General features: G+C 40.3%; 1 protein-coding gene across 6 annotated transcripts in view; it reads left to right on the top strand.

The window, feature by feature from the left end:
• The window catches only part of GABRG3 (gamma-aminobutyric acid type A receptor subunit gamma3), a 1013315-nt gene that overhangs the window by 540420 nt on the left and 446608 nt on the right, over window positions 1–26287 (top strand). For all 6 annotated transcript variants that reach the window (XM_073541484.1, XM_073541483.1, XM_073541482.1 and 3 more), the window contains one exon: window positions 8097–8179. In XM_073541484.1, the coding sequence (XP_073397585.1) occupies window positions 8097–8179 (83 nt within the window). The remainder of the gene's footprint in view (window positions 1–8096; window positions 8180–26287) is intronic.

Genomic DNA, 26287 nt, shown 5'->3' with positions numbered 1-26287 from the left:
GTCAGAAGAGAGAGAAATCATTGAAACAGTGGGCACACTTTTTTGTGATCGCCGTTGTTCACTGAATAACGACAATCATGTTATCGAGCACTGGAAAATCCGACCATGATCATGTTCTTCGGGATCTCAGCTACAGTGGGTACACAAAATATTCAGATCCCTTTAAACTTTTCAGTCTTTGTTTCATTACAGCCATTTGGTAAATTCAAAAAAGTTCATTTTTTTATCATTAATGTACACTGCAGCCCATCTTGACTGAAAAATACAGAAATTTAGAAATTTTTGCAAATTTATTAAAAAAGAAAAACTGAAATATCACATGGTCATAAGTATTCAAACTCATTGATTAGCATTGAGTAGAAGCACTCATTTGAGCTAGTACAGTCATGAGTCTTCTTGGGAATGATGCAACAAGTTTTTCAAGCCTGGATTTGGGGATATTCTGCCATTCTTCATTGCAAATCCTCTCCAGTTCCATCAGGTTGGATGGTGAACATTGGTGGACAGCCATTTTCAGGTCTCTCTAGAGATGTTCAATTGGGTTTAGACTAGGGGTCTGGCTGGGCCAGTCAAGAATGGTCACAGAGCTGTTCTGAAGCCACTCCTTTGTTATTTTAGCTCTGTGCTTAGGGTCACTGTCTTGTTGGAAGGTGAACCTTCGGCCAAGTCTGAGGTCCACAGCACTCTGGAAGAGGCTTTCATCCAGGATATCTCTGTACTTTGCCGCATTCATGTTTCTTTCATTTGCATCCAGTCATTTTGGCCCCTGCAGCTAAAAAACAACCCCATAGCATCATGCTGCCACCACCACATTTCACTGTTGAGATTGCATTGGGCAGGTGATGAGCAGTGGCTGGTTTTCTTCACACACACGGCTTACAATTATCGTCAAAATGTTGTATCTTCATCTCATCAGACCAGAGAATCTTATTTATCATAGTCTGGGAGTCCGTCATGTATTTTTTAGCAAACTCTATGCGGTCTTTCATATGTCTGACACTGAGGAGAGGCTTCCGTCAGGCCACTGTACCTTAAAGGCCTGACTGGTGGAGGACTGCAGTGATAGCTGATTTTGTGGAACTTTCTCCCCTCTCCCTACTGCATCTGTAGCACTCAGCCACAGTGATCTTGGGGTTCTTCTTTACCTCTCTCACCAAGGCTCTTCTCCCACAATTGCTCAGTTTGGCTGGACGACTAGGTCTAGGAAGAGTTCTGGTGGTCACAAACTTATTCCATTTAAGAATTGTGGAGGCCATTGTGCTCTTAGGAACCTTAAGTACTGCAGACATTCTTTTGTAACCTTGTCCAGATCTGTGCCTTGCCTCAATTCTGTCTCTGAGCTCCTTTGTCAGTTCCTTTGACCTCATGATTCTCATTTGGTCTGACATGCACTCTGAGCTGTGAGGTCTTATATAGACAGGTTTGTACCTTTACAAATCAAGTCCTATCAGTTTAACCCCTTCACCCCCAAGGGTGGTTTGCACGTTCATGACCAGGCCAATTTTTACAATTCTGACCACTGTACCTTTATGAGGTCATAACTCTGGAACACTTCCATTGATCCCAGTGATTCTGACATTGTTTTCTCGTGACATATTGTACTTCATGTTAGTGGTAAAATTTCATTCAAATAACTTGCGTTTATTTGTGAAAAAAATGGAAATTTGGCAAAAATTTTGAAAATTTCGCAATTTTCCAACTTTGAATTTTTATGCCCTTAAATCACAGAGATACGGCACACAAAAAACTTGATAAGTAACATTTCCCACATGTTTACTTTACATCAGCACAATTTTGGAACCAAAATTTTTTTTTGTTAGGAAGTTATAAGGGTTAAAATTGACCAGCGATTTCTCATTTTTACAACACCATTTTATTTTTAGGACCACATCACATTTGAAGCCACTTTGAGGGGTCTATATGATAGAAAATACCCAAAAGTGACACCATTCTAAAAACTGCACCCCTTAAGGTGCTCAAAACCACATTCAAGAAGTTCATTAACCCATTAGGTGCGTCACAGGAATTTTTTTGAATATTTAAAAAGAAATGAACATCTAACTTTTTTTCACAAAAAAAATACTTCAGGTTCAATTTTTTTTATTTTACCAAGGGTAACAGGAGAAATTAGACTGCAAAAGTTATTGTGCAATTTGTCCTGAGTACGCTGATACCTGATTTGTGGGGGGGAACGACTGTTTCGGCACATGGCAGAGCTCAGAATGGAAGGAGCGCCGTTTGACTTTTTCAATGCAAAATTGGCTGGAATTCAGATCGGACGCCATGTCACGTTTGGAGAGTCCCTGATGTACCTAAACAGTGGAAACCCCCTACAAGTGACCCCATTTTGGAAACTAGACCCCCCAAGGAACTTATCTAGATATGTGGTGAGAACTTTGAACCCACAAGGGCTTTACAGAAGTTTATAACGTACAGCGGTACAATTAAAAAATCATATTTTTTCCACAAAAATGATCTTTTCACCCCAATTTTTATTTTCCCAAGGGTAACAGGACCCTAAAAGTTATTGTGCAATTTGTCCTGAGTACGCTGATACCCCACATGTGGGGGTAAACCACTATTTGGGCGCATGGCAGAGCTCGGAAGGGAAGCAATGCCATTTGACGTTTTTGGCTGGAATTGAGATCGGACACCATGTCGCGTTTGGAAAACCCCTGATGTACCAAAACAGTGGAAACCCCCCACAAATGACACCATTTTGGAAACTAGACCCCCTAAGGAACTTATCTAGATGTGTGGTGAGAACTTTGTACCCCCATGGGCTTCACAGAAGTTTATAACATACAGCCATACAATTAAAAAATCATATTTTTTCCACAAAAATGATCTTTTCACCCTCAATTCTTGTTTTTCCAAGGGTAACAGGACCCTAAAAGTTATTGTGCAATTTGTCCTGAGTACGCTGATACCCCACATGTGGGGGTAAACCACTATTTGGGCGCATGGCAGAGCTCGGAAGGGAAGCAATGCCATTTGACGTTTTTGGCTGGAATTGAGATCGGACACCATGTCGCGTTTGGAAAACCCCTGATGTACCAAAACAGTGGAAACCCCCCACAAATGACACCATTTTGGAAACTAGACCCCCTAAGGAACTTATCTAGATGTGTGGTGAGAACTTTGAACCCCCATGGGCTTCACAGAAGTTTATAACATACAGCCATACAATTAAAAAATCATATTTTTTCCACAAAAATGATCTTTTCACCCTCAATTCTTATTTTTCCAAGGGTAACAGGACACTAAAAGTTATTGTGCAATTTGTCCTGAGTACGCTGATACCCCACATGTGGGGGTAAACCACTATTTGGGCGCATGGCAGAGTTCGGAAGGGAAGCAGCGCCATTTGACGTTTTTGGCTGGAATTGAGATCGGACACCATGTCGCATTTGGAAAACCCCTGATGTACCAAAACAGTGGAAATCCCCCACAAATGACACCATTTTGGAAACTAGACCCCCTAAGGAACTTATCTAGATGTGTGGTGAGAACTTTGAACCCCCATGGGCTTCACAGAAGTTTATAACATAAAGCCATACAGTTAAAAAATCATATTTTTTCCACAAAAATGATCTTTTCACCCTCAATTCTTATTTTTCCAAGGGTAACAGGACCGTAAAAGTTATTGTGCAATTTGTTCTGATTACGCTGATACCCCACATGTGGGGGTAAACCACTATTTGGGCGCATGGCAGAGCTCGGAAGGGAAGCAGCGCCATTTGATGTTTTTGGCTGGAATTGAGATCGGACACCATGTCGCGTTTGGAAAACTCCTGATGTACCAAAACAGTGGAAACCCCCCACAAATGACACCATTTTGGAAACTAGACCCCCTAAGGAACTTATCTAGATGTGTGGTGAGCACTTTGACCCCCCCAGTGCTTCACAGAAGTTTATAAGGCTCGGGCGTGAAAATAAAAAATTCGTATTTTTTCCACAAACATGATCTTTTAGTCACCATTTTTTTATTTTCCCAAGGGTACCAGGAGAAATTGAACCCCAAAAGTTGTTGTCCAATTACTCCTGAGTATGCTGATACCCCATATGTGGGTGAAAACTACTGTATGGGCACACGTCGGGGCTCGGAAGGGAAGTAGTGACGTTTTGGTATGCAGACTTTGATGGAATGGTCTGCGGGTGTCATGTTGCCTTTGAGAGCCCCTAATGTACCTAAACAGTGGAAACCCCCCACAAATGACCCCATTTTGAAAACTAGACCCACTAAGGAACTTATCTAGATGTGAGGTGAGCACTTTGAACCCCCAAGGTCTTCACAGAAGTTTATAATGCCAGGGCATGAAAATAAAAAAATCGTATTTTTTCCAGAAACATGATCAATTAGTCCGCAATTTTTTCATTTTCCCAAGGGTAACAGGAGAAATTGGACCCCAAAAGTTGTTGTCCAATTTGGCCTGAGTACACTGACACCCCATATGTGGGAGAAAACTACTGTATGGACACACGTCGGGGCTCGGAAGGGAAGCAGTGACGTTTTGGAATGCAGACTTTGATGGAATGGTCTGCGGGTGTCATGTGCGTTTGGAGAGCCCCTGATGTACCTAAACTATTGAAACTCCCCACAAGTGACCCCATTTTGGACACTAGACCCCCCACGGAACTTATCTAGATGTGTGGTGAGCACTTTGAACCCCCAAGTGCTTCACAGAAGTTTATAACACTCGGACGTGAAAATAAAAAAATAATTTTTTTCCACAAAAATGATATTTTTGCCCCCAATTTTTTATTTTCCTAAGGGTAACAGGAGAAATTGGACCCCAAAAATTGTTTTGCAATTTGTCCTGAGTAGGCTGATACCCTACATGTGGGGGTAAAACACTGTTTGGGCGCATGGCAGAGCTTGGAAGGGAAGGAGCACCATTTGACTTTTTCAACTCAGAATTGGCTGGAATTGAGATCAGACGCCATGTTGCATTTGGAGAGCCCCTGATGTGCCCAAACAGTGGAAACCCCCAATTATAACTCCAACCCTAACCCCAACACACCCCTAACCCTAATCTGAGCCCTAACCCTAGCCCTAGCCCTAACCCTAGCCCTAACCCTAGCCCTAACCCTAGCCCTAACCCTAACCCTAGCCCTAACCCTAGCCCTAACCCTAACCCTAGCCCTAACCCTAAGGCTGTGTGCACACGCTGCGGATTTTGCTGCGGTTCCGCAGCGGTTTTGGCTGCTGCGGACCCCAGTACCATGATTCCCTATGGGAATCAAAAACCGCAGTGCAGACGGTGCGGAATTTTCCGCGCGGATTATCTGCGGTTTTCAATCCGCAGAAAGAATTGACATGTCAATTCTCTCTGCGGATTCTCCTGCGGTTTGCCATCTCCTCTATTGAGGAGATGAAAAACCGCAGGACAAAACCGCAGAGCAATCTGCAGGTAAAACCGCAGGTCTTTTGACCTACGGTTTCACCTGCGGATTTTACAAAATCCGCGCGGATGAATCCGCACCTAATCCGCAGCGTGTGCACACAGCCTTACCCTAACGGGAAAATGGAGATAAATACTTTTTTTTAGTTTTATTATTTTTCCCTAACTAAGGGGGTGATAACGGGGGGTTGATTTACTATTTATGGCGGTTTTTATTTTTGGCGGCTGTCACACGCTAAAAGACGCTTTTTATTGTAAAAATAGTTTTTGCATCACCACATTTTGAGAGCTATAATTTTTACGTATTTTGACCCACTGAGTCATGTGAGGTCTTATTTTTTGCGGGACGAGCTGACGTTTTTATTGATACCATTTTCGGGCACGTGACATTTTTTGATCGCTTTTTATTCCTATTTTTGGGACGCAGAATGAACAAAAACCAGCGTTTCATGAATTTCTTTTGGGGGGGTGTGTTTACACCGTTCCGCGTGCAGTAAAATTGATAAGGCGGTTTTATTCTTCGGGTCAGTACGGTTACAGCGATACCTCATTTAGGTCGTTTTTTTATGTTTTTGTCGGTTTTATGCAATGAAAACTATTTTATATAAAAAATAATTATTTTTGCATCGCTTTATTCTGTGAGCTATAACTTTTTTATTTTTTCGCTGATGATGCTGTGTGGTGGCTCGTTTTTTGCGGGACAAGATGACGTTTTCAGCGGTACCATGGATATTTATATGCGTCTTTTTGATCGCGCGTTATTACACTTTTTGTTTGGCGGTATGATAATAAATCATTATTTTTTGCTTCGTTTTTTATTTTTATTTTTTAAGGGGTTCGCTAAAAGGGTTAACTAATGGGACAGTTTTATAGGGCGGGTCATTACGGACGCGGCGATACCTAATATGTGTACTTTTATTGGTTTTTTTTTATTATTTTCAAAAAATGAATTTATTGGGGAATATTTTTTTTTTTTTTTACTAATTTATTTGGCGATTTTTTTTAATTTATTTTTACATTTTTTTTTAATTTTTTTTTTACTTTATTACATAGTCCCAGGTGGGACATCACTGTCCTGTGACAGATCGCTGATCTGTCACATCACAGATCACTGTGACAGATCAGCAATCTGTCACAGGCATTGAAGCAGACTTCCTCTTGCCTGCGCTTTGCAGGCACTGAGGAAGCCAGCTTCCTCAGGTCCCCGAAGGCCCCCGTCGCCATCTTTGATTCGGGGGCCTGGAGGATAGGAGCCCCCCGCAGCAGCGCTGCACATTGCGCTGCCGTGGGGGGCTCAGGGAAGCATGGAGGGAGCCCCCTCCCTGCCGATGCTTCCCTTTAACTCCCGGTACACCGCGATCATGTTTGATCGTGGTGTGCAAGGGGTTAACGTGTCGGGGGCGGTCCGTGACCGCCCCTGACACATAGTGCCGGGTGTCAGCTGTGATAATCAGCTGACACCCGGCCGCGATCAGCGGCGCTCACCACGTGGGCGCCGCTGATCGCGGTAGACGTACTATCCCGTCCACGGTCATACGGGCCCGGGTACCGTGGACGGGATAGTACGTCGGATGTCAGGAAGGGGTTAATTAAGCACAACTGAACTCCAATGAAGAAGTAGTACCATCTCAAGGAGGATCACAAGGAAATGAACAACATGTGACTTTAATATGACTGTGTGAGCAAAGGGTCTGAATACTTATGACCATGGGATATTTCAGTTTTTCATATTTAATAAAATTGCAAAAATTTCTACCTTTGTTTTTTTCAGGCAAGATGGGGTGCAGAGTGTACATTAATCTGAAAAAAATGAACTTTTTTGTATTTACCAAAAAGGCTGCAATGAAACAAAGAGTGAAAAATTTAAAAGGGGTCTGAATAGTTCCCGTACCCACTGTACACCCGTTAGCCGAGACCATGGAGATTTTCCTACTCTGGGGGGGCACTAGAGCCTTATTCCCATTTTAAAACCGCGATGAGGGAATAAGTACTCCTTGTGGCCGCCAGTTTAATGCATATCGGCGGACGTTAAGGGATTAATTTAGTGTTTATTTATTACTTATGTACAGAAGTTACAATAGTTCATCCTAAGGTTATAGTAGGTATTTTGATAATTTGTTATTAAATTAGTCATTATACAAGTATACAGTCATGTTGTTCGTTTTCTTGAGTTGTCTATACAACATTCCTGAAATTAAATTTGTATTATATACGGTAATAAATTTGCATTCAATATTTTGGCTATGACAAATCCCAACCACATTGGGACTTGTTAGTGTTGTTGGATGATTACCATAGAGGCCAATTAGCAGTGTAGTATTTTGTACAGAAATAGAAACCTTATTTTATTATGTTTCTATCCTATTAAATAAAGTAGTAAACAAGTCCTATTTTTAAGCCAGTGAAATTCTCACTGGACAGCAAAAGTATGGTCTGTTGTTAAGACATATGACCAACTTATTCAACGTAATAAAAATCTGAATATAATTTTATTATTCCTGAATCATATGTGCAATAGTATAAATCTAATTTCTCAAAGTGCTGAACATGATGTATACTATTATATGACACTATGATATTAATGCACATTCCAGAAGATTTTTTTTTTGTTTACTTTATATAAATGGATTGCAAGAAAGCTCTGCATTATTTATTACTAAATTAGTAGAGTGATACATAATCTCTTTCTAGACTCACCATCAACGCTGAATGTCAACTGCAACTGCACAACTTTCCTATGGATGAACATTCGTGCCCACTTATATTCTCAAGCTGTAAGTATCCAATCTGTTAACGTACATTTTCTGACAGAAAGAATATTGATTTCATATAATAATCATGGATTTTGATCTGTTATATTTGAAAAATAACAAGTCTACATTATTGCTTACTAACTGTTCATATTCCAGCATGTAACATAGCATCGGCTGGATTAAACATTTACTCTCTGCTTAATAAAGGCAAACTTATTTAATTGTTTTATAAAATGATTATTAAATTGGATTTAATTAGGTTAGAGTTGAGGTTGCAGTCTTTCTGAATCTGTGACACTTTTTCAAATGGGCAGTGTGCGTTATTGCATTCCTGCTGCTCTCACTTGAATAAAACTCAGATTCAATGCAGACACAAGTAAGTAGCTATGTTTTATCTTAAATATTACACTTTTTTTTTACATTTTCATGTTCATACACCCAATATAGTTGTTGAATGATCTAATAAATAAGTTAATTTAATTGAAAAGACTTAGGTAAAGAAAACACAAATAAAAATTGACTAAATTTGCTACTGGATTCTTTGAAAATGTTACACTCTTAATTGTATATTATACTATATTAGAGGTACCCAATCTTTTGTACATTGTGAGCGCTATTTACGGGAGGAATGCCATATTAAGCTTAAAAAATATTAAAGGGCAAACAATTGTACATAAATATTTAGTAAAAATTGTGAAAGTCTTCACATTGGCAAGCAAAGGGGCATATCTTTTTTATCTCTTTACTCAGAGCTTGGCAAAAGTAAAGACATTGGTACAAACTCTAGTGCCAGATTTAAAGAAGCACTCTCATCAAAGTTTTTACCCTCTTAATATACTGCAGTCTTCATAATATATAACGCTGTGTACTTACCGTTGCTCATTTTGCCTTTCTACCCAGATAATTATTCTATTTTCTGTGGTCTACATATAAACAGGAAGTCTCTTTTCCCTGGAAAAATCATTCAACTCCGTACCCCGCTGCTTCCATCTTCCCCTGCCAGGGACTTTTGTAGTGACTCATGAGTCATATAGGGAAAATTGAACACATGTTTCTACATAGAGCTTAGGAGGATTCAACTAGTCAGTTTTAAATTAAGGGATCTCCTAGGCCTAATGGAAAACAGATGAATTAACCGGGTAGAAAGGCAAAATGAGCAATTGTAAGTACACAGTGCTAAATAATATGAATACTGCAATATATTAAGAGGATGAAAACTTTGATAGGAGTGCTTCTTTAAAAGGGTTGTCTGGTCTAACATGACAAGTTTTCAGTGATTCTATGTGATTCCTGTTTTCAGCCAGTCTAGTCGGATTTTGGCCAGGAGCATACATATTGCATACTTGCAGTCATATGACCACCATTTCCAGTGCTGACAAGGGAGAATTGGGAGAATCCTTACAATGTGTGTGCCGTGAGAATTCATAAGTGCAATCATGTAGATTGACTACAGATTTGTCGTTTTAGACCTAACAATCCCTTTAAATTGAATATGTCAATGATAATAGATATTATATTATACAACTTGTAATGCAATGTTTAGTATTAGGGATATGTCTTTCGATGTAAAAGTGATATGGTTACCAACCCATACGTTCATAACTCAGGGTTCCTATCAGCTGTGTGCCACAAGACAAATGTGGCTTATTTGCGACTGGGTGTATGCCAGTGCTATAAATGAACAGTTCTGAATTAAAATCAAAGGAGAAATACTGAAAAAAAGACTATATCAATAGTGTGACTCCTTTCAAGTGAATTTAGTAAAATATATAATATTTTATTATGAGCAATTTAGTGACGGAAATGGAAAGTGAAGCTGGCACAGATAACAATAGTGTAATAAGGAATATAATAAAAATCTAATTTGTTTAACAAACTGTAAAATCAAAACAATAGCTTTAGTGAAACATTACTTTCAGTGAGAATTACCTACCTGAGGCTGCAATAAGCTGAGCTTAGTCAACTTGACAACTATTGAAAATTGTTGCTATTGCTTCTCGTTATTTGCTTTATGTGTATGTGTTTTAGCCTCCTAAGAGGAATGAAAAGTATTTTACGTTCAATGACTGTCATTCATTTAAAAAGCAATAGAAAGAAGTATATTGCTTAGTTTGCACAAAGCCAAAAAAAAATCAGCCTGCAGAGTTTCCATGTATTGATTATGTTATCGTAATTTGAAAATGTTTTCACCAACAGCATTATCATTATAGCAGATTTCTTAAAATATGCCATTTCCTTAGCTACGAAAAAGCTGTTTGTGAAGATAATCTGCTGTAGTGGATTTCATGATAGCAGTCACTTAAAATAACTTATTGGTCTATAATAAAATGCTGTTGTCCCAGTTTATAGCACGGCTTGTTTTGTAATAATCCATTCAGTTGATGCTATATAATTAAGGCTTTGTTCTGCTGCTTTGCTTCATTACTGTGTTTTTTGAGAGTAAGAATAGTGTGGACTGTTGCATTAATCATGGCATAAAACCCGATGAAAACTTGATGGACCCCATTATAGATTAATAATATCCTTTATGACTGGATGGTTTGCATTTAAATGAATCCATCATACATGTCATGGCTCCAATTAGAACTGAAACCATTGTAAAGTGAACATAGTAACTCTGTAATGACTTGTGTATTTATGAGGTTTTCATTTACAAAGATTATTTCTTGCAACATTTAGGTAAAGAAGACTTCCCCAAACACCAGAACTATATCTGTACATCCTTATGGTATTTACTTTAAACCATTAACACTATGATTTAGGGATTCTGGCTGTATTACACAGCTGACACCATATTCTAACATTCACGATCAGTCAGCAATAACTCTAGCCATTTAACTCCTTGGATGCCTTGATCAATACGAATTTGAGAGTCTAAGTGGTTAGATTTAAAAAAAGGATTCCCTCTATCACACCATCAGTACTCCTGTCATGCAAGGATACTGATAGGTCGTTGTGGCTACAACCAGTCTTCCATGAATAAGAGCCTGTTGGACCCTTCCAAGTCAGGACTTTTACACTGAGAGATAAGAATACACTGCATTTCAGAGATATTTCAAACTATAATCTAATTAATACAATTGTTCAATGCTAAACAAAGCCATCATATAGTTCTGGAAATTTAAAAAAATATATATTTAAATTCGGTGATTTAAAATTATTTTTTGTAAAGCGTTTTTATTGCGGAAGACTAGAAAAACTAAAAAGCCTGTTTAATTTGGTATTAACATAATCAAAATGACTCACAGAAAATAATTTATAATAAAGACACACCGAAAAGCAATGTTAGAATTGCTGTCATTATCACTTTTTCTTGCAAAAATATAGTCAAATTTAACCATACAAATAATGTGTCATGTTGATCTCTTTTCTCTGAAAGTTATTTCACTAAAGTGGATTTAGGTGACGTAACATTACAAAACCCAGGGGAACATGTGCAAAAAAAAGACCATGACATATAATCAGTGCACACTTGAATATCCATAAACGTATAATTTTATTAACATCACAAAAAACACTCAAGAGTTAAAAACAATTAAAACCAACAATCCGTGCCCATGTCCACTAGGGGACAGCTGTGAACTATACTCTATGTGCAAACTATACATGTATACACATACACAATCTGATGAACACTTCTCATTTGAAGAATACCGTAAACAAAACCCATTGACTATACTTAAAACACCACTCCAGTGATGTTGTTTTTATTTCAGATGAGTATAGTGCCATTAATATGTTTCCTGACCTTATACGTACTCACCAGCCATGGTCTTCAGACTTCCTAGCACCGCTATGGTCCTGGGATGCCATCTTGTGACCACAACTTTTGTTTGACCATGCTGAGCTGGTAATCTGAAATCAGATTGGATCCCGTAATAGAAGTCAATAGGTGCGAGAAAAAAACGCACAGCACTCGGACGATGTGAGTGCTCACCGATCTTTACACACCGATCTCTTTGGAAAAGCCTGCAATTCATGTGCCGCATACAGTAAAATCACAGTGACAGGATAGAATAGAATAGATATATGCACATAGAATACATGGGTATATAAATGTCAGTGGCACACACATACATATATATATGTTTATATTACATAGATAGATAGAAGAAAAGCTGGCAATTCATCTGCTGTGTACTGTAAAATCTCTGCAGAGCTGACAGGATAGAAGAGATTGATTGCATACAGTAAATACAAATAGAATAGGTAGATATATAGATTTCAGTGACAAATACAATTAGTACAGTGTGTGTGCAGCTTACTATGCATATATTTAATTATTAAAATATTATTTTTCTGAAAAAATTGGGGGGCTCCTGCATAATTTTGTTAACCAGCAGAGGGAAAGCCGATGGCTGGGAGCTGCTGTTTATAGCTTGGAAGGGGGTAATACCCACGGAGCTTCCCAAGCTACTAATATCAGCACAAAAAGATGACGTGGGGTCCCCCTAAAATTAATAACCAACAAAGGCTATGCAGACAGCTGTGGGCTGATATATAGTAGCCTAGAAAGGGGCCATGGATACTGGGCCCCCAGGCTAAAAACATCAGCTCTCCCCGCTGCCTCAGAAAAGGCACATGTCTAAGATGTGCCAACTCTGGTGCTTAACCTCATTCATCTCACTAGCCCTGTAGCGGTGAAAAGTGGGGTGATAGTTGAGGGGTTGATGTTACCTTAGTATTGTCAGGTGATATCAAGCCCCAAGGTTAGCAATGGAGAGGCGTCAATAAGACACCAATATTACTAACCATATAGTCATATCATATAAAAGCAAAGACACCCAGAAAAAAGTCCTTTAATTGAAAGAATGACACAAACTCTTTTAATAAATCTTAATTAAACCATACTTATGACCTCACCTATTCCCTCGACGCCTTTGTCATCTGCAAAAAAGTTAAAGCAAACAATATTCCTCACCTTTCCACAGAGATGCTGCTAATCCATTTGTCCCATGACGGGTCTAGCATTGCTACATCTAGATGGCAGACTGCATGGCTGCATGATGCGTCCATACAGCCTGTCATCCAGCAGAGATACTAAGCACCGTTTGTTTTACCATAACTGGGTTAATTTTTTTTATATTGATAGATTGTACAATTTTGAATGCGGTGATGCCAAATATGTGTATGTTTGTTTTTTCTTTTATTTTGAATGGGGTGAAAAGGGGGTATTTGACCTTTTTTTTTAATATTTTTAAAAACATTTCTTTTACTTTTTGCATGCTCCAAGGGAAACTAAAAGCTGCCATAACCTGATAGGCTCTACTACATACAGGCAATAATCTGATTGCCTGTATGTAGCAGAATTGCTGACTTGATATGAGTGTCTACCACCGAGCAGTCTGGCAGTGACAACCATAGAGGTCATGGTTATCATGCCGACCCATCGGTGACCAGCAATCACGTGACAGAGTTCACTGATGGGCGGATTTATGGCACGATTACCATAAGCGCACGTTAAATGCTGCTGTCAGCCCTCGTTAATGGCTGTCACCTGCGTTAATGGGTTAACAGCCGGGGGTAGATTGTGATTCCACCCGCGGCTGTTCTGGGCACATGTCTGCTGTTCAAAACAGCTGACATGTGCCGGGAAAGATGTGGGCTCACCGTTGGAGCCTACATCAAAGGGGGAGACATGACATGCGTTGTACTAGTACGGCGCATGTCGTGAAGGGGTTGATTATATCAGATAGAAGTGGTGTCTCTTTCTTCAGCCAGTTTCTAAGTATGCATTTTTTGACCACCAATAGAGCTACATGTATTTTCTGGATAGATGCCATTCTGTCACTGCCTTCTCGGTGTTCTGTTACAATGCAATGGAATAGACATGCTTGGGAGGATTTTAATTTTCCATACTTTGTCTATATATAAAAGGGACTCTTCCCAAACCACTTGGATAGATGTACATTCTCAAAAACTGTAGAATAGATTTGCTTTAAGTAAATTGCATGTAAGGCATTTCCTTAAATAGTGTGCTGGTGCATCTTTGTATGAGAAATTAAAGGCATATATAGCATTATTATCAATTTATCTTGCATTTCTTTCCATTGTTAACTTCAATGGAAGTCTTCAAACAGAGGCTGGACAGACATCTGACTGGAATGATTTAGCAAATCCTGCTTTGAGCAGGGGGTTGGACCAGATGGCCCAGGAGGTCCCTTCCAACTCTACAATTCTATGATTCTATGATTCTATGATTCTATGATTCTATGATAATTGCTTTCTTGTCTTTATCCCATTCTGCCAGAATTTTACCCTCTATCTCAGAGTAATTCAGCATTTTATTCCAATTGATATATAACTCGGGCATTGTTTTGAAATGGATTGTAATGAATAAGAAAATACTCACACAAGAATTGAATAAACTAAATTGATTTACTTAATAAATGATAAGATTAAATCATAAACAGTATAAAACACAACATACATTACATTATTCAGGTAGAATTCAATCTGCATCCATCTCTCTCTCATCTCAGTTTCGTCTCTGTCACATCTCCTCTCTGCTCTCTGTGTGTTAGGGCTGGCGGAACGCACCAAATTATAAAATAATAGTAGGTGCGTTCGCAGCCCAGGGTCCACCGTGCAGAGGTGGTACACTGCTGCTAAGTAATGGCGGAAGAATAGAGCGGCGTAAAAACAGTCACACGTGGGTTACGTCACCCAATGTGAACAGGTGCGAACTCTGTTAATGCACAGAGTCGCACAACCGCTGAACGTAAGTGCCGGAGCCTGTTTAGCTAATAGAGCTCGGTCAAAAGAGAGCACAGTGTACGGCCACAGAACTCTACCCCAAGGACACGGGGTTAGAGTCCCTCTAGGCCCACTGAGCACGTGGCATCACTGCCGCGAGCGCTGCTATAGACGCTGGCTATGAAGTGGAGCACGTGCACTGAGGCGTGCCGAGTCCCTGGTGAGGACTGATGCCTGACTCAAACTCTGTCCTACCTACACCTAAGCCTGGGCGCTAGCAGGCTAGGCTGCGCAACACATGCGTACCAAGGGTAGGGGTTTCTTAATGAGTCATTCACCAGAGACAATCATATGTGCTTACATCACTCACTCCACATAGTCTGTAAATACAGTCTATCCTAGCACATGGCCGAGCAGCCATGTGAACCTTTTATAGCCGCGAGTGTCCGGGACCTTCCTGGCTTCTCGGATGGGTCAATCCGAATATGAGCAGGACCTGAGCACATGACCATCGATCTCCAATGGGAGATCACTCCACAGGCATGCTCAGTGGCCTGACATGGGGACTTAGTCCGTGGAGAATCTCGCTGCTGAGCAGCATGTATTGCCATAGATGTGCCAGAGGTGGCAGCAGCAAGCAAACCCACGGAGCTGGTCTGGACAGAGCGCCTGGACCGACGAGTTTGCTGAGCAACCTCCTCTGCAGCTGGAGAGGAATGGAAGACCGCTGGAAGTAAGGCTCTGGATTCTCGCTGTGCAGTGACAGAAATCCGACGCCTAACACTGTGTGTGTCCCCTTCCCTGTATATCTGTGTGCCCTTTTATGTGTATAAACTTCTTTGATGTCAACAAAGTATGTGTATTGGACACCGAAACTGCCTCCAATTAGGATAAACATCTCCTGGAAAAGTTTAAACACCCAGTCTAATTATGGTAGTTGCTATCATCTTTGAATATCAAAGGTCCTTTGTTGGTAGATAACCATATGACCAGTCATTTACATTCCTTTGTTTTAAGTAAGTTTCAATGACCTTTTGCTTACCTCCCTGGAAGTAAGGATATTGTATATATTAACAGAGGCGTAACTTCCATGGTCACACAGGTCGCCATTGCGACTGAGCCCGGCGGATCAGGGGCCCGGCAGACAGGGGCGTAACTTTCATGGTCGCAGAGGTCACCATTGCAACAGGGCCCGGTGGGTCAGGGGCCCGTCAGGTCAGAGGCACGCCAATGGTGACAACAGCAAAAGTTAAAATCTGTTGCCGTGCAGGAGTTTCCTTCTGCACGGCAAAAGTTAACAGCCGCCGGCCAATCACAGGCCAGCAGCTGACGTCAACGAGCATGTCGCGGACATATGACGTCACTGTCATACGATGCATTTTATAATGCTATGGGGCTGCTGCATTTTATACTCCTAGGGGGTGCATATTACTTTATACATTATAGGAGGACTATGAGGTGCATTTTATTACTAAGAAGTATTATGGGGTGCATTATACTGTATCAAGGATAATGGGCTGTGCATGGGGGGCCCACTTGAAAGTTCGCACCGGGGCCCATAACTTTGTAGTTACGCCACTGTATATTAAACTATATCAATAATTAGTAAAATAATTAATTGGAGTGTTGAAACCATTAAAATAACTCGTACTATACAGGCATCGTCGAAGAAAGAGTTTGTGTTCTAATTTTTTGGTGCAATGTGGATAAAGATTCTACCCCTAATCCTCATCCTATCAATGAGTTAAAATCACCTTTCCTTTCCGCTCTCCCAAAATCCTTTACCACTGAGCCTTAGTAACAATCGCTTGACAATATTGCAAACATTGCTGATCTCTCATGTTATACTTCTCTGATAATTCTTGCCAAGTATCCTTCCCTCATTAATATTCAGCAGATACCATATTTTTGATTCCTATCTGTTTTCATTGTTCAAAAAGTTTGTTCTGTTTACCCTGAAAAAAACAGGATCTTCTCATAGAGGCACTATTTTCGATAATCGGAAAGACAGTTTATATAGTTTTATTAGAGCTTTCCATGCGCTTATGGTATCTTTTAGAAGGACACTATGTTTGACATGAGATGGCAATTCCCCAAATCTCAAATGTAAGAACATCTGCAGGTTATTTGGGACCACTAATTCCCTCTCCAACATACTGTTTGAGAAACTATTAGTTAAATTAATCCAATCTCTAATGTATCTCGTTAATGCAGACAGATTATAAGTTCTTTTCAAAGGTAATGAGATTTCCCCTCTATTTTAGACAAGGCCAATATTTTGTATGAAATTCTTGGTCTTTTCCCTTGCCACAAGAATTGTGTAAATGCTTTAGCCTTTGTACATCTAAATGTTTCAGTAGTATAGGTATTGTTTGTATGGTATATAAAATGCAAGAGAAGCTAATTATTTTTAAAAAATGTGCCCCCCCAAATAGTGATAACTGGAGTTCCCTCTATTTTTTAATTCTAAGAGAATGGTATTTTTACAGTTTAATGGATTTGATTGGCTTAATAGTTTACATAAATATGCGGTTAGACAGAGATCACACCTGCATTAAAAACAATAGGTATTGTAGAAAAAATATGAGCAAATGGATCTTTTTGTAACTCTTGTAGACCTCAATGAATAATTTCTTTTTGGAAGTTTTTACTCTAAATTTGAGTATCTCAGACTTAAACCTGGATACATTTTAGATAAGAAAAGATCATTTCACCAGATCAACAAGCATTTTACTCTTTTATTGGGTGATCAGCACCTTGATTAAACTGCAAAATAATTGTTTAATGAGCTTTTCTAAAAATGCTTGTTCATGATTTTCTTGCGGTGTAAATGCCCCTTAACTCTCCCAAACACAGGAACACATAGCTGGCTTATTGTTTCTGTGTTTTCCATGAGAGAGACACTAACAGACATCTATAGTGATGGTTTATCTCTTAACCCCTTTACCCCCGAAGGTGGTTTGCACATTAATGACTGGGCCAATTTTTACAATTCTGACCGCTGTCGCTTTATGAGGTAAAAACTCTGCAAAGCTTTAATACATCCCGCTGATTCTCAGGCACAGTGCAAAACTCAGAAGGCAAGGATCGAAAGATTTTATCGTAATGGTTTGCAGGGTCCATAACCCACTGGGAGAGTCCTGAGGTGCCAGAACAACAGAATCTCCCATAAGTGACCCCATTTTAGAAACTACGCCTATTAACGAATTCATCTAGGGGTGCAGTGTTCAAATTGACACCATGATTGTGTCACAGAATTTTATACCACTGGGCAGTGGAGAAAAAATAACTACATTTTTACCACCAAAATGTTGTTTTGGCCCCAGATTTTACATTTTCACACAAGAAGTACAAATATTTATTTTTACAATATATTTTGTTTTTTTTTTCATTATTTTTTGATTTTTAAAAAATATTTTTTTACAATTATTTAAAAAAAATGTTTTACTTTTTTTTAGTTTGTCCCACTATGAGATTATCATTTTTTGCAAGCTGATCGCTTGTATAGCATGGGGATGCAGCAGCATCCCTGTGCTATGCAAACTGTCAGTTCTGCAGTGACAGAGTTGCTCATTATGTTCTGAGCATGATCTAGCAGCTTTACTAGCTCTGGTGACCCGAATGACATTGGGACCCTGTGATGGTGCCATGGGGTCTCCGATCCAAGGGCAGAGGGGCTGCATTCCCTCTTACCAGAATTCAATCGCAACATTCCATCTCAGTACTTAGGGGGTTAAAGTGCGGTAAGGAGGTGTGGGATCGCTCCTGGCACTGAGTGTCGGGTGTCAGCTGTCAGAATCAGCTGACAACTGGCAGAGATTGTGCACACGCTATCGCGTGACTGTAATAATTCGTTATGCATCAATAAGTACCAATGCTCAGGGTTGTATTATTACTGACAATGTTGGAAAGGGGTTAAAGAATAAAAGAATCAGCAGTCCAAAATTAGACATGTCAGATCCTTCTGCCTTCAACATTGTCTATTGAAGGGGTCTCCTAAAACCCTCATAAACATTAAATTGTTGCCCAAATCTGTCAATATCATCGGATTAATCTAGTTTGCATTAGAATTATAAGGTCTTTAATGCCAAGAAAAGAACAAAATCAAAGGCAGGTCTAAAGTCAGGAAAATTAATAAAAGTAATCATTTAAGATAATCAACTGCATCAGTATATTTATAGATGGAGAATATATTAAGGCTATATGAAGTAGTCTAATTGGGTTACTTACAATTAGAGATGAATAAATCAATTCTAAAGTAGTCAAATTTACTATGAAATTAGCCCAAAATTCTAATTCTAACAAATCTAATTTTTTGTGGTTTAAACTGGCTTGAATCCAGCAAAATGACAGTCAGTTTGCTGGATTTTGAGAACCAGGAATAGTTTTAAAAAATAGATTTTTATTCTCAACTCTCCTCAGTTCTCCCACTGGGTATGTTATTTTTAATATCTTCCTTTCATATTCAAATTCAATTGAAATTGTGGAAAATTATTCAAAGACAATCCATATCCGCATCCCAAATTATGTGAATTTGCCAAAATTAAATTTGGGGAGATTCACTCAAATCTACTTATATTCCAAAAATTTAGGTTAGAGATAGAATAGTGTTGTATGAAGAGTTTTAATATTAAAAATGACACTGTCACACACTATATTTAAAACATGCAACTCTTAGTAGTAAAACTGATGCTCCATTCTTATACCATTCTGTTACTCAATAACAGAACAGCATTTCTTATCTGCACAATATTATGTAGCAGATTTTTGTTGCTTGAAGATTCAAGGGAGTAATAATGAACACCATATTTAGAGATATAAAACATTTCTTTCATATTATAATATCAGATGCCAAGTGAAATTACACATTGATCAAATCAAGCTGTGCTTGAAAGTATTTTTCATCTATCAAACATATAGCCGATGGCAGAATTATGACAGATGTAAGTTCTAATGCAGCACAGATATTAAAACAGAGAAAGACATTTTAAAATAAAATGCAATTGATCAAAACATCTCCAGAAACAGTAAAAATATTATCACAGAATAAGGGAAAATATAACTAATTTCACACACAGTTGTAAATTAAATTTAATTCTCTAACTAAGCAAATTCAAAAATTCAACCTCTTTATTTGTATTGTGTTGCACTTATTGGTTGAAGAATACATCACCTAATGAAAAAGGCAATCAATAATTAAATACATTTAGGCTGTGTGCCCACGATGCGATTTTTAAGCGTTTTTGCCGCGATTTTCAGCGCGAAAATGTTTAAAAATCATGTACAGAACGCCCCCCCATGCATTCCTATGGCATTCCGCACATGCTGTGCTAATGCTGCGCTTTTTTCCGTGGTGGAATCGCATGGCGGAAAAAATTGCAGCATGGTCATTCTTTTGTGCGGAATCGCAAAGAATTGCCGCGATTTCGCACCCATAGGAATGCATGAGAATCGCTTACTTCCCGCATGTGGCTATGCCCACCATGTGGGAAGTTAAGCGTCTCATGTGCAGTTGGTACCCATGGTGTGGAGGAGAGGAGACTGTCCTCCAGGCCCTGGGTACCATACCTGTGTAAAAAAAAGAATAAAAAATAAAAAATCGGGGTATATTTACCTTCCAATGTCCCGTGCTGCATTCCCGGGCCACAGAGTTCCCAGTAATGCCTTGCGGCAAGGTCCTGTGATGACGTAGTCTCGCGTGACTCTAGCGGTCTCACGAGTTCGCTAAAATAATGCGAGACCAATGTCATCACAGGTCTCGCAAGGCATCGCTGGGAACGCTGTGGCCCGAGATGGCACCGCAGGACGTCGGAAGGTAAATATACCCCGATTTTTTATTTTTTTTATCATTTGTAACATTTTATCTTTTACTATTGATGCCGCATAGGTGGCCTCAATAGTAAAAAGCTGGTCACACTTGTCAAACACTATGTTTGATGAGTGTGACCAACCAGTCAATCACTTTCCAAGCGATGCTTCAAATCGCTTGGAAAGTGCTTGAGAAAATCGCGGCAAAATCGTGAACATAATCGCGGTAAAATCGTGGTGAAATTGCACAGAAAAAAACGCGCGATTTCTGGGAAGGAGTCCGGTTTTTAGTGTGCGTTTTAACACGCAACGTGGGCACATAGCCTTAGAGTGAAGAGTTCCACTCACCATACCTATTTTAGAAAAAGGGATCTGGCACTCTATATTGATACAATTTATTGAATTGAGTAAGCAAGTTGTGTTTAAGCAAGGTTTTACATTTTGGTCTCAGTGAAATATTTTGGGTTTCTTGACCATGGAGTGGATTACCTTTATGATGGACTCCTTGCTAGAGATGAGATGCATCTTACGAAAACAGGAAAACACATATTTGGCAGACACCTTGCTACACTCATCAGAAGAACTTTAAACTAAAATGTGGAATGTGAAATATACGGCCAGGGAAAGTTATGGAGCTTAATGAATTCTTTTGAGAACCCTGCTGCTAGAAGTGTAAATAAAGAACAATAACAACAAATTCTGATTGAAAATAGAGAAACAAGGAGGAACAAGAGAAACTGACTACAAACTATGTGTCTATACAAATGCACATGGGAAGCACATAAGGAGAAATGGAGCTGATAACACAAGAAGATAGATAATGTGTCATAGGTATCATTGAAACTTGGTGGGATGATACACCTGAATGGAATACAAACCTCAAAGGCAACAACTTATTTATTAGAAACAAAATTAACAAGAGGGGAGTATGTATTGCACTGTATTTTAGGAAAATACATATCTCCACAGAGATCCAAACTTAAGGGAATGGTAGCTCTGTAGAAACTGTTTGGGTAGGAATAAAAGGAGAGAAGAACAGAAAGGAGACTATTGTAGATGTTTACTATAGGTCACCTAGACAGATGAAGATATGGATGAACTCTTTTTTTATCATATGTCTCTGTTCTTAAAAAAGTATGACATAATGATTATGAGAAATTTTAACTATCCAGATATTTGTTGGGAATCTCTCTAGTTAAAAGTAATGGGCCCAGAGCATTCTTATCGTCTGTTGCTGATAACTTTATCTTTCAAAAGGTAGAAAGGAGAGCAAGAAGATCTGCAATCTTGGACCTAATTCTTACCATCAGGGAGGAAATGGTTAAGGAAGTAAAGGTGGCTGGGAATTTAGGAAGCAGTGATCATGGTGTCCTCAAATTTTGGATTACAAGAGGAGGAAGATCAGCGAGGACTCAAACTTTAAGTTTGGACTTCAGAAAGGCAGTTTAAAATGGACTCAGAAAGAGGGTAGGAAAGGTCCAATGGCTAGATGTTCTAAAGGACATAAATGTGGCTGGGATGATGGGAGATTTTGCTAAATGAAATTCTCACTGCACAATCGGTAACAATCCCGAAAAGAAGGAAAACATTGGAAGCTTTTAAAGAGACCAAATGGTTGAACATGGAACTTAATCACTTGTTAAATCAGAAAAAAGAAATGTAAATTAAATGGAAAGAGAGGGGCATATCTAAAAAGAGTATATTTCTGTTTGCAGGGAATGCAGGGCAAGTGTTAGACGCGCTGAAGCCAGTAATGAAGTGAGGCTTGCAATAGAGACCAACAGCAGTAAAAATTTATTTTGGGGTTATGTCAATACCAAAAAGGGTCAAAGATGCTAAAGGATTTTTACAGGATGAAAAGGGTGGAGTGTACAAAAATGATGTTGAGATGGCCAAAGTTTTAAATTCCTATTTTGCATCTGTGTTCTCTAAGAAAGCAGTTTCAACATCAACTGATCTTCACAGTGTTATCAAAGGAATAAAAGAATCCACACTACCTACAAACAGAGAGATGGTGAGGGAACACTTAGATAATATAAGTGAATTTAAATCTCCTGGTCCAGATGATTTACATCCTAGGGTACTGAAAGAGTTAGCAGAGGAAATTGCTGAACCACTAGTCACAATCTTTAAAAAATCCTGGAGAACAAGAGAAGTCTCAGAAGATTGGAGAAGAGCAATTGTTGTCACGATCTTCAAAAAAAGAAAAGAAGATGGAGTCAGGACATTACAGGACAGTGAGCCTTACTTCTGTATCAAGAAAGGTCTTTGAGCAAATTGTTTAACAACATATACAGTCATGGCCAAAAGTATTGACACCCCTGCAATTCTGTCAGATAATACTCAGTTTCTTCCTGAAAATGATTGCAAACACAAATTCTTTGGTATTATTATCATCATTTAATTTGTCTTAAATGAAAAAACACAAAAAGAATTGTCCTAAAGCCAAATTGGATATAATTCCACACCAAACATAAAAAAGAGGGTGGACAAAAGTATTGGCACTGTTCGAAAAATCCTGTGATGCTTCTCTAATTTGTGCAATTAGCAGCACCTGTAACTTACCTGTGGCACCTAACAGGTGTTGGCAATAACTAAATCACACTTGCAGCCAGTTGACATGGATTAAAGTTGACTCAACCTCTGTCCTGTGTCCTTGTGTGTACCACATTGAGCATGGAGAAAAGAAAGAAGACCAAAGAACTGTCTGAGGACTTGAGAAACCAAATTGTGAGGAAGCATGAGCAATCTCAAGGCTACAAGTCCATCTCCAAAGACCTGAATGTTCCTGTGTCTACCGTGCGCAGTGTCATCAAGAAGCTTAAAGCCCATGGCACTGTGGCTAACCTCCCTAGATGTGGACGGAAAAGAAAAATTGACAAGAGATTTCAATGCAAGATTGTGCGGATGTTGGATAAAGAACCTCAACTAACATCCAAACAAGTTCAAGCTGCCCTGCAGTCCGAGGGTACAACAGTGTCAACCCGTACTATCCGTCGGCATCTGAAAGAAAAGGCACTGTATGGTAGGAGACCCAGGAAGACCCCACTTCTTACCCCGAGACATAAAAAAGCCAGGCTGGAGTTTGTCAAAACTTACCTGAAAAAGCCTAAAACATTTTGGAAGAATGTTCTTTGGTCAGATGAGACAAAAGTAGAGCTTTTAGGGCAAAAGCATCAACATAGAGTTTACAGGAGAAAAAAGAGGCATTCAAAGAAAAGTACACGGTCCCTACAGTCAAACATGGTGGAGGTTCCCTGATGTTTTGGGGTTGCTTTGCTGCCTCTGGCACTGGACTGCTTGACCGTGTGCATGGCTTTATGAAGTCAGAAGACTACCAACAAATTTTGCAGCATAATTTAGGGCCCAGTGTGAGAAAGCTGGGTCTACCTCAGAGGTCATGGGTCTTCCAGCAGGACAATAACCCAAAACACACTTCAAAAAGCACTAGAAAATGGTTTGAGAGAAAGCACAGGAGACTTCTAAGATGGCCAGCAATGAGTCCAGACCTGAATCCCATAGAACACCTGTGGAGAGATCTAAAAATGGCAGTTTGGAGAAGGCACCCTTCAAATATCAGGGACCTGGAGTAGTTTGCCAAAGAAGAATGATCTAATATTCCAGCAGAGCATTGTAAGAAACTCATTGATGGTTACCGGAAGCGGTTGGTCGCAGTTATTTTGGCTAAAGGTTGTGCAACCAAGTATTAGGCTGAGGGTGCCAATACTTTTGTCCGGCCCATTTTTGGAGTTTTGTGTGAAATGATCAATGTTTTGCTTTTTGCTTCATTCTCTTTTGTGTTTTTTCATTTAAGACAAATTAAAGGAAGATAATAATACCAAAGAATTTGTGTTTGCAATCATTTTCAGGAAGAAACTGAGTATTATCTGTGTCACGTTCACGTGTGTCTGGTCGCAGATGATGCCGCAAGGCGAACCCATAACACACGTGACCCTGGATACACCGCCTCCAGTGGGGCGAATTTAAATAATAGAACGTGCAGGTGGATACGCCGCCTCCACCTGGCGAATTTAGGAATTACACGTTAACATATACATTTCTGGAAACACCGCCTCCAGTACGGCAAATTTAAATAATAAGGGGGGAACCTGGGTAACTTTAACAGTGGTGGGCCCTGCGATAGGGAAAAGGGAATTGGAGACCTCCTGAGCTCCCCTGAGCCAGCGTCCCTGCACTCCTAACATTCCCTAAACAGGCTCCGCACCTGTCGCCGCACGCGTGCCATGCCCGCACTTCCTGCCGACACCATAAACTGCGACTCCACCAAGCCATGCCAGTCCTTCCTGCAGACACCATTAGCTGGCACTCATTCTCTCTGGCTGACTGCGCAGGACTCCTATCCAGCTCCATCCTTCCACCAGGCTCTCCAACAACTCAGCAAGAAATATCACCAGCAATGAGTGAACACCCTGAGACCCATTTATAGAGTGTCACACCTGAACCATAATTAAGTGCAACCTAACCTAAGGTGCAATACCACAACCACCACCGGGGACAGTCAAAACACCTTTGAACTTAACCAAAGTAAAAAAAGTTCACTTTGTGCTTTTAATACCGCCAGATCCAACACTGGATCATGACAGTACCCCCTCCTTAATGAGGGGCCTCTGGACCCTCAAGACCACCCCTCATTAGGGAAACACCTACAGCGGGGACGCCCAGACCCTGAGTTCACCCCACCATTCCCTGACACTTCAGGTTTATGACAAACACCGCTAATATTGGCAATAAAGTTCCTTTTGGAGGAACCACTCATCTCCACAGCGCCGACCTGGGGAACGAGTTTATGTATGTATATGTTTGCTCAGAGCTGATCAGACTCCACAATACATTTCCACAAGATGTTTTTTAGTGGGCACCCATACATGCTCGTTCACACACAGGTCCGGACCTGAACGTTTATTGCACACATACATTTGTCATAACTTGGTGAACTCACTCTGGACTCAGAGGCGTCCCCCTGTGTCACCACACTCACACCCCCACTATTCACCAAGGGACACCACCCTCCAACCCTTTCACCATGAGGACTGCGCCTCCTAGGGTTGGTTAATGGCGAGGGTAGAGATTTGTCCCTACTCCCCCGCAGCACACCTGCCGCACACACCAGAAGGAGAAGGGGACTGGGAAATGGAGGAAATATACTCTCGCTGGTCGCCTCCACATGACCAGGAGGGAGGCTTCTTCGATGGTATGAAGATTTGGCATAAAACCCCGCGGACTATCACACCAGTCAGCTCACCACAGGGGCGTACCCCTTCACCTCGGGGAATACCAGGCAGCTCCGTGGGGCACCATTCTTCCCACCTGCCTGGGTGCGCCCGCCTGCATGAACCAGTCCTGCTCCCCAGCAGCGACTCTAGGGGGTTTTAGTACCATAGCCGCAGGAATATGGAGGAAAATATATACACTCACTGGTCGCCTCCACACGACCAGGAGGGGTGGCATCGAAGATTTGGCATGAGCCCCGCGGACTATTCACCAATCTGCTCACTACAGGGACGTACCCCTTCACCTCGGGGAATACCAGGCAGCTCCGTGGGGCACCATTCCTCCCACCTGCCTGGGTGCGTCCCCTGTAAGAGCAAGTCCCGCTCCCCAGCA

Source organism: Dendrobates tinctorius, unplaced genomic scaffold, assembly GCF_039654945.1.
Source record: "Dendrobates tinctorius isolate UK_male_01 unplaced genomic scaffold, ASM3965494v1 ptg000121l, whole genome shotgun sequence".
In the NCBI taxonomy this organism is placed as follows: domain Eukaryota; kingdom Metazoa; phylum Chordata; class Amphibia; order Anura; family Dendrobatidae; genus Dendrobates; species Dendrobates tinctorius.
The sequence above is the reverse complement of the archived record's forward strand: the minus strand, read 5'-3'. Positions and strand labels throughout refer to the sequence as shown.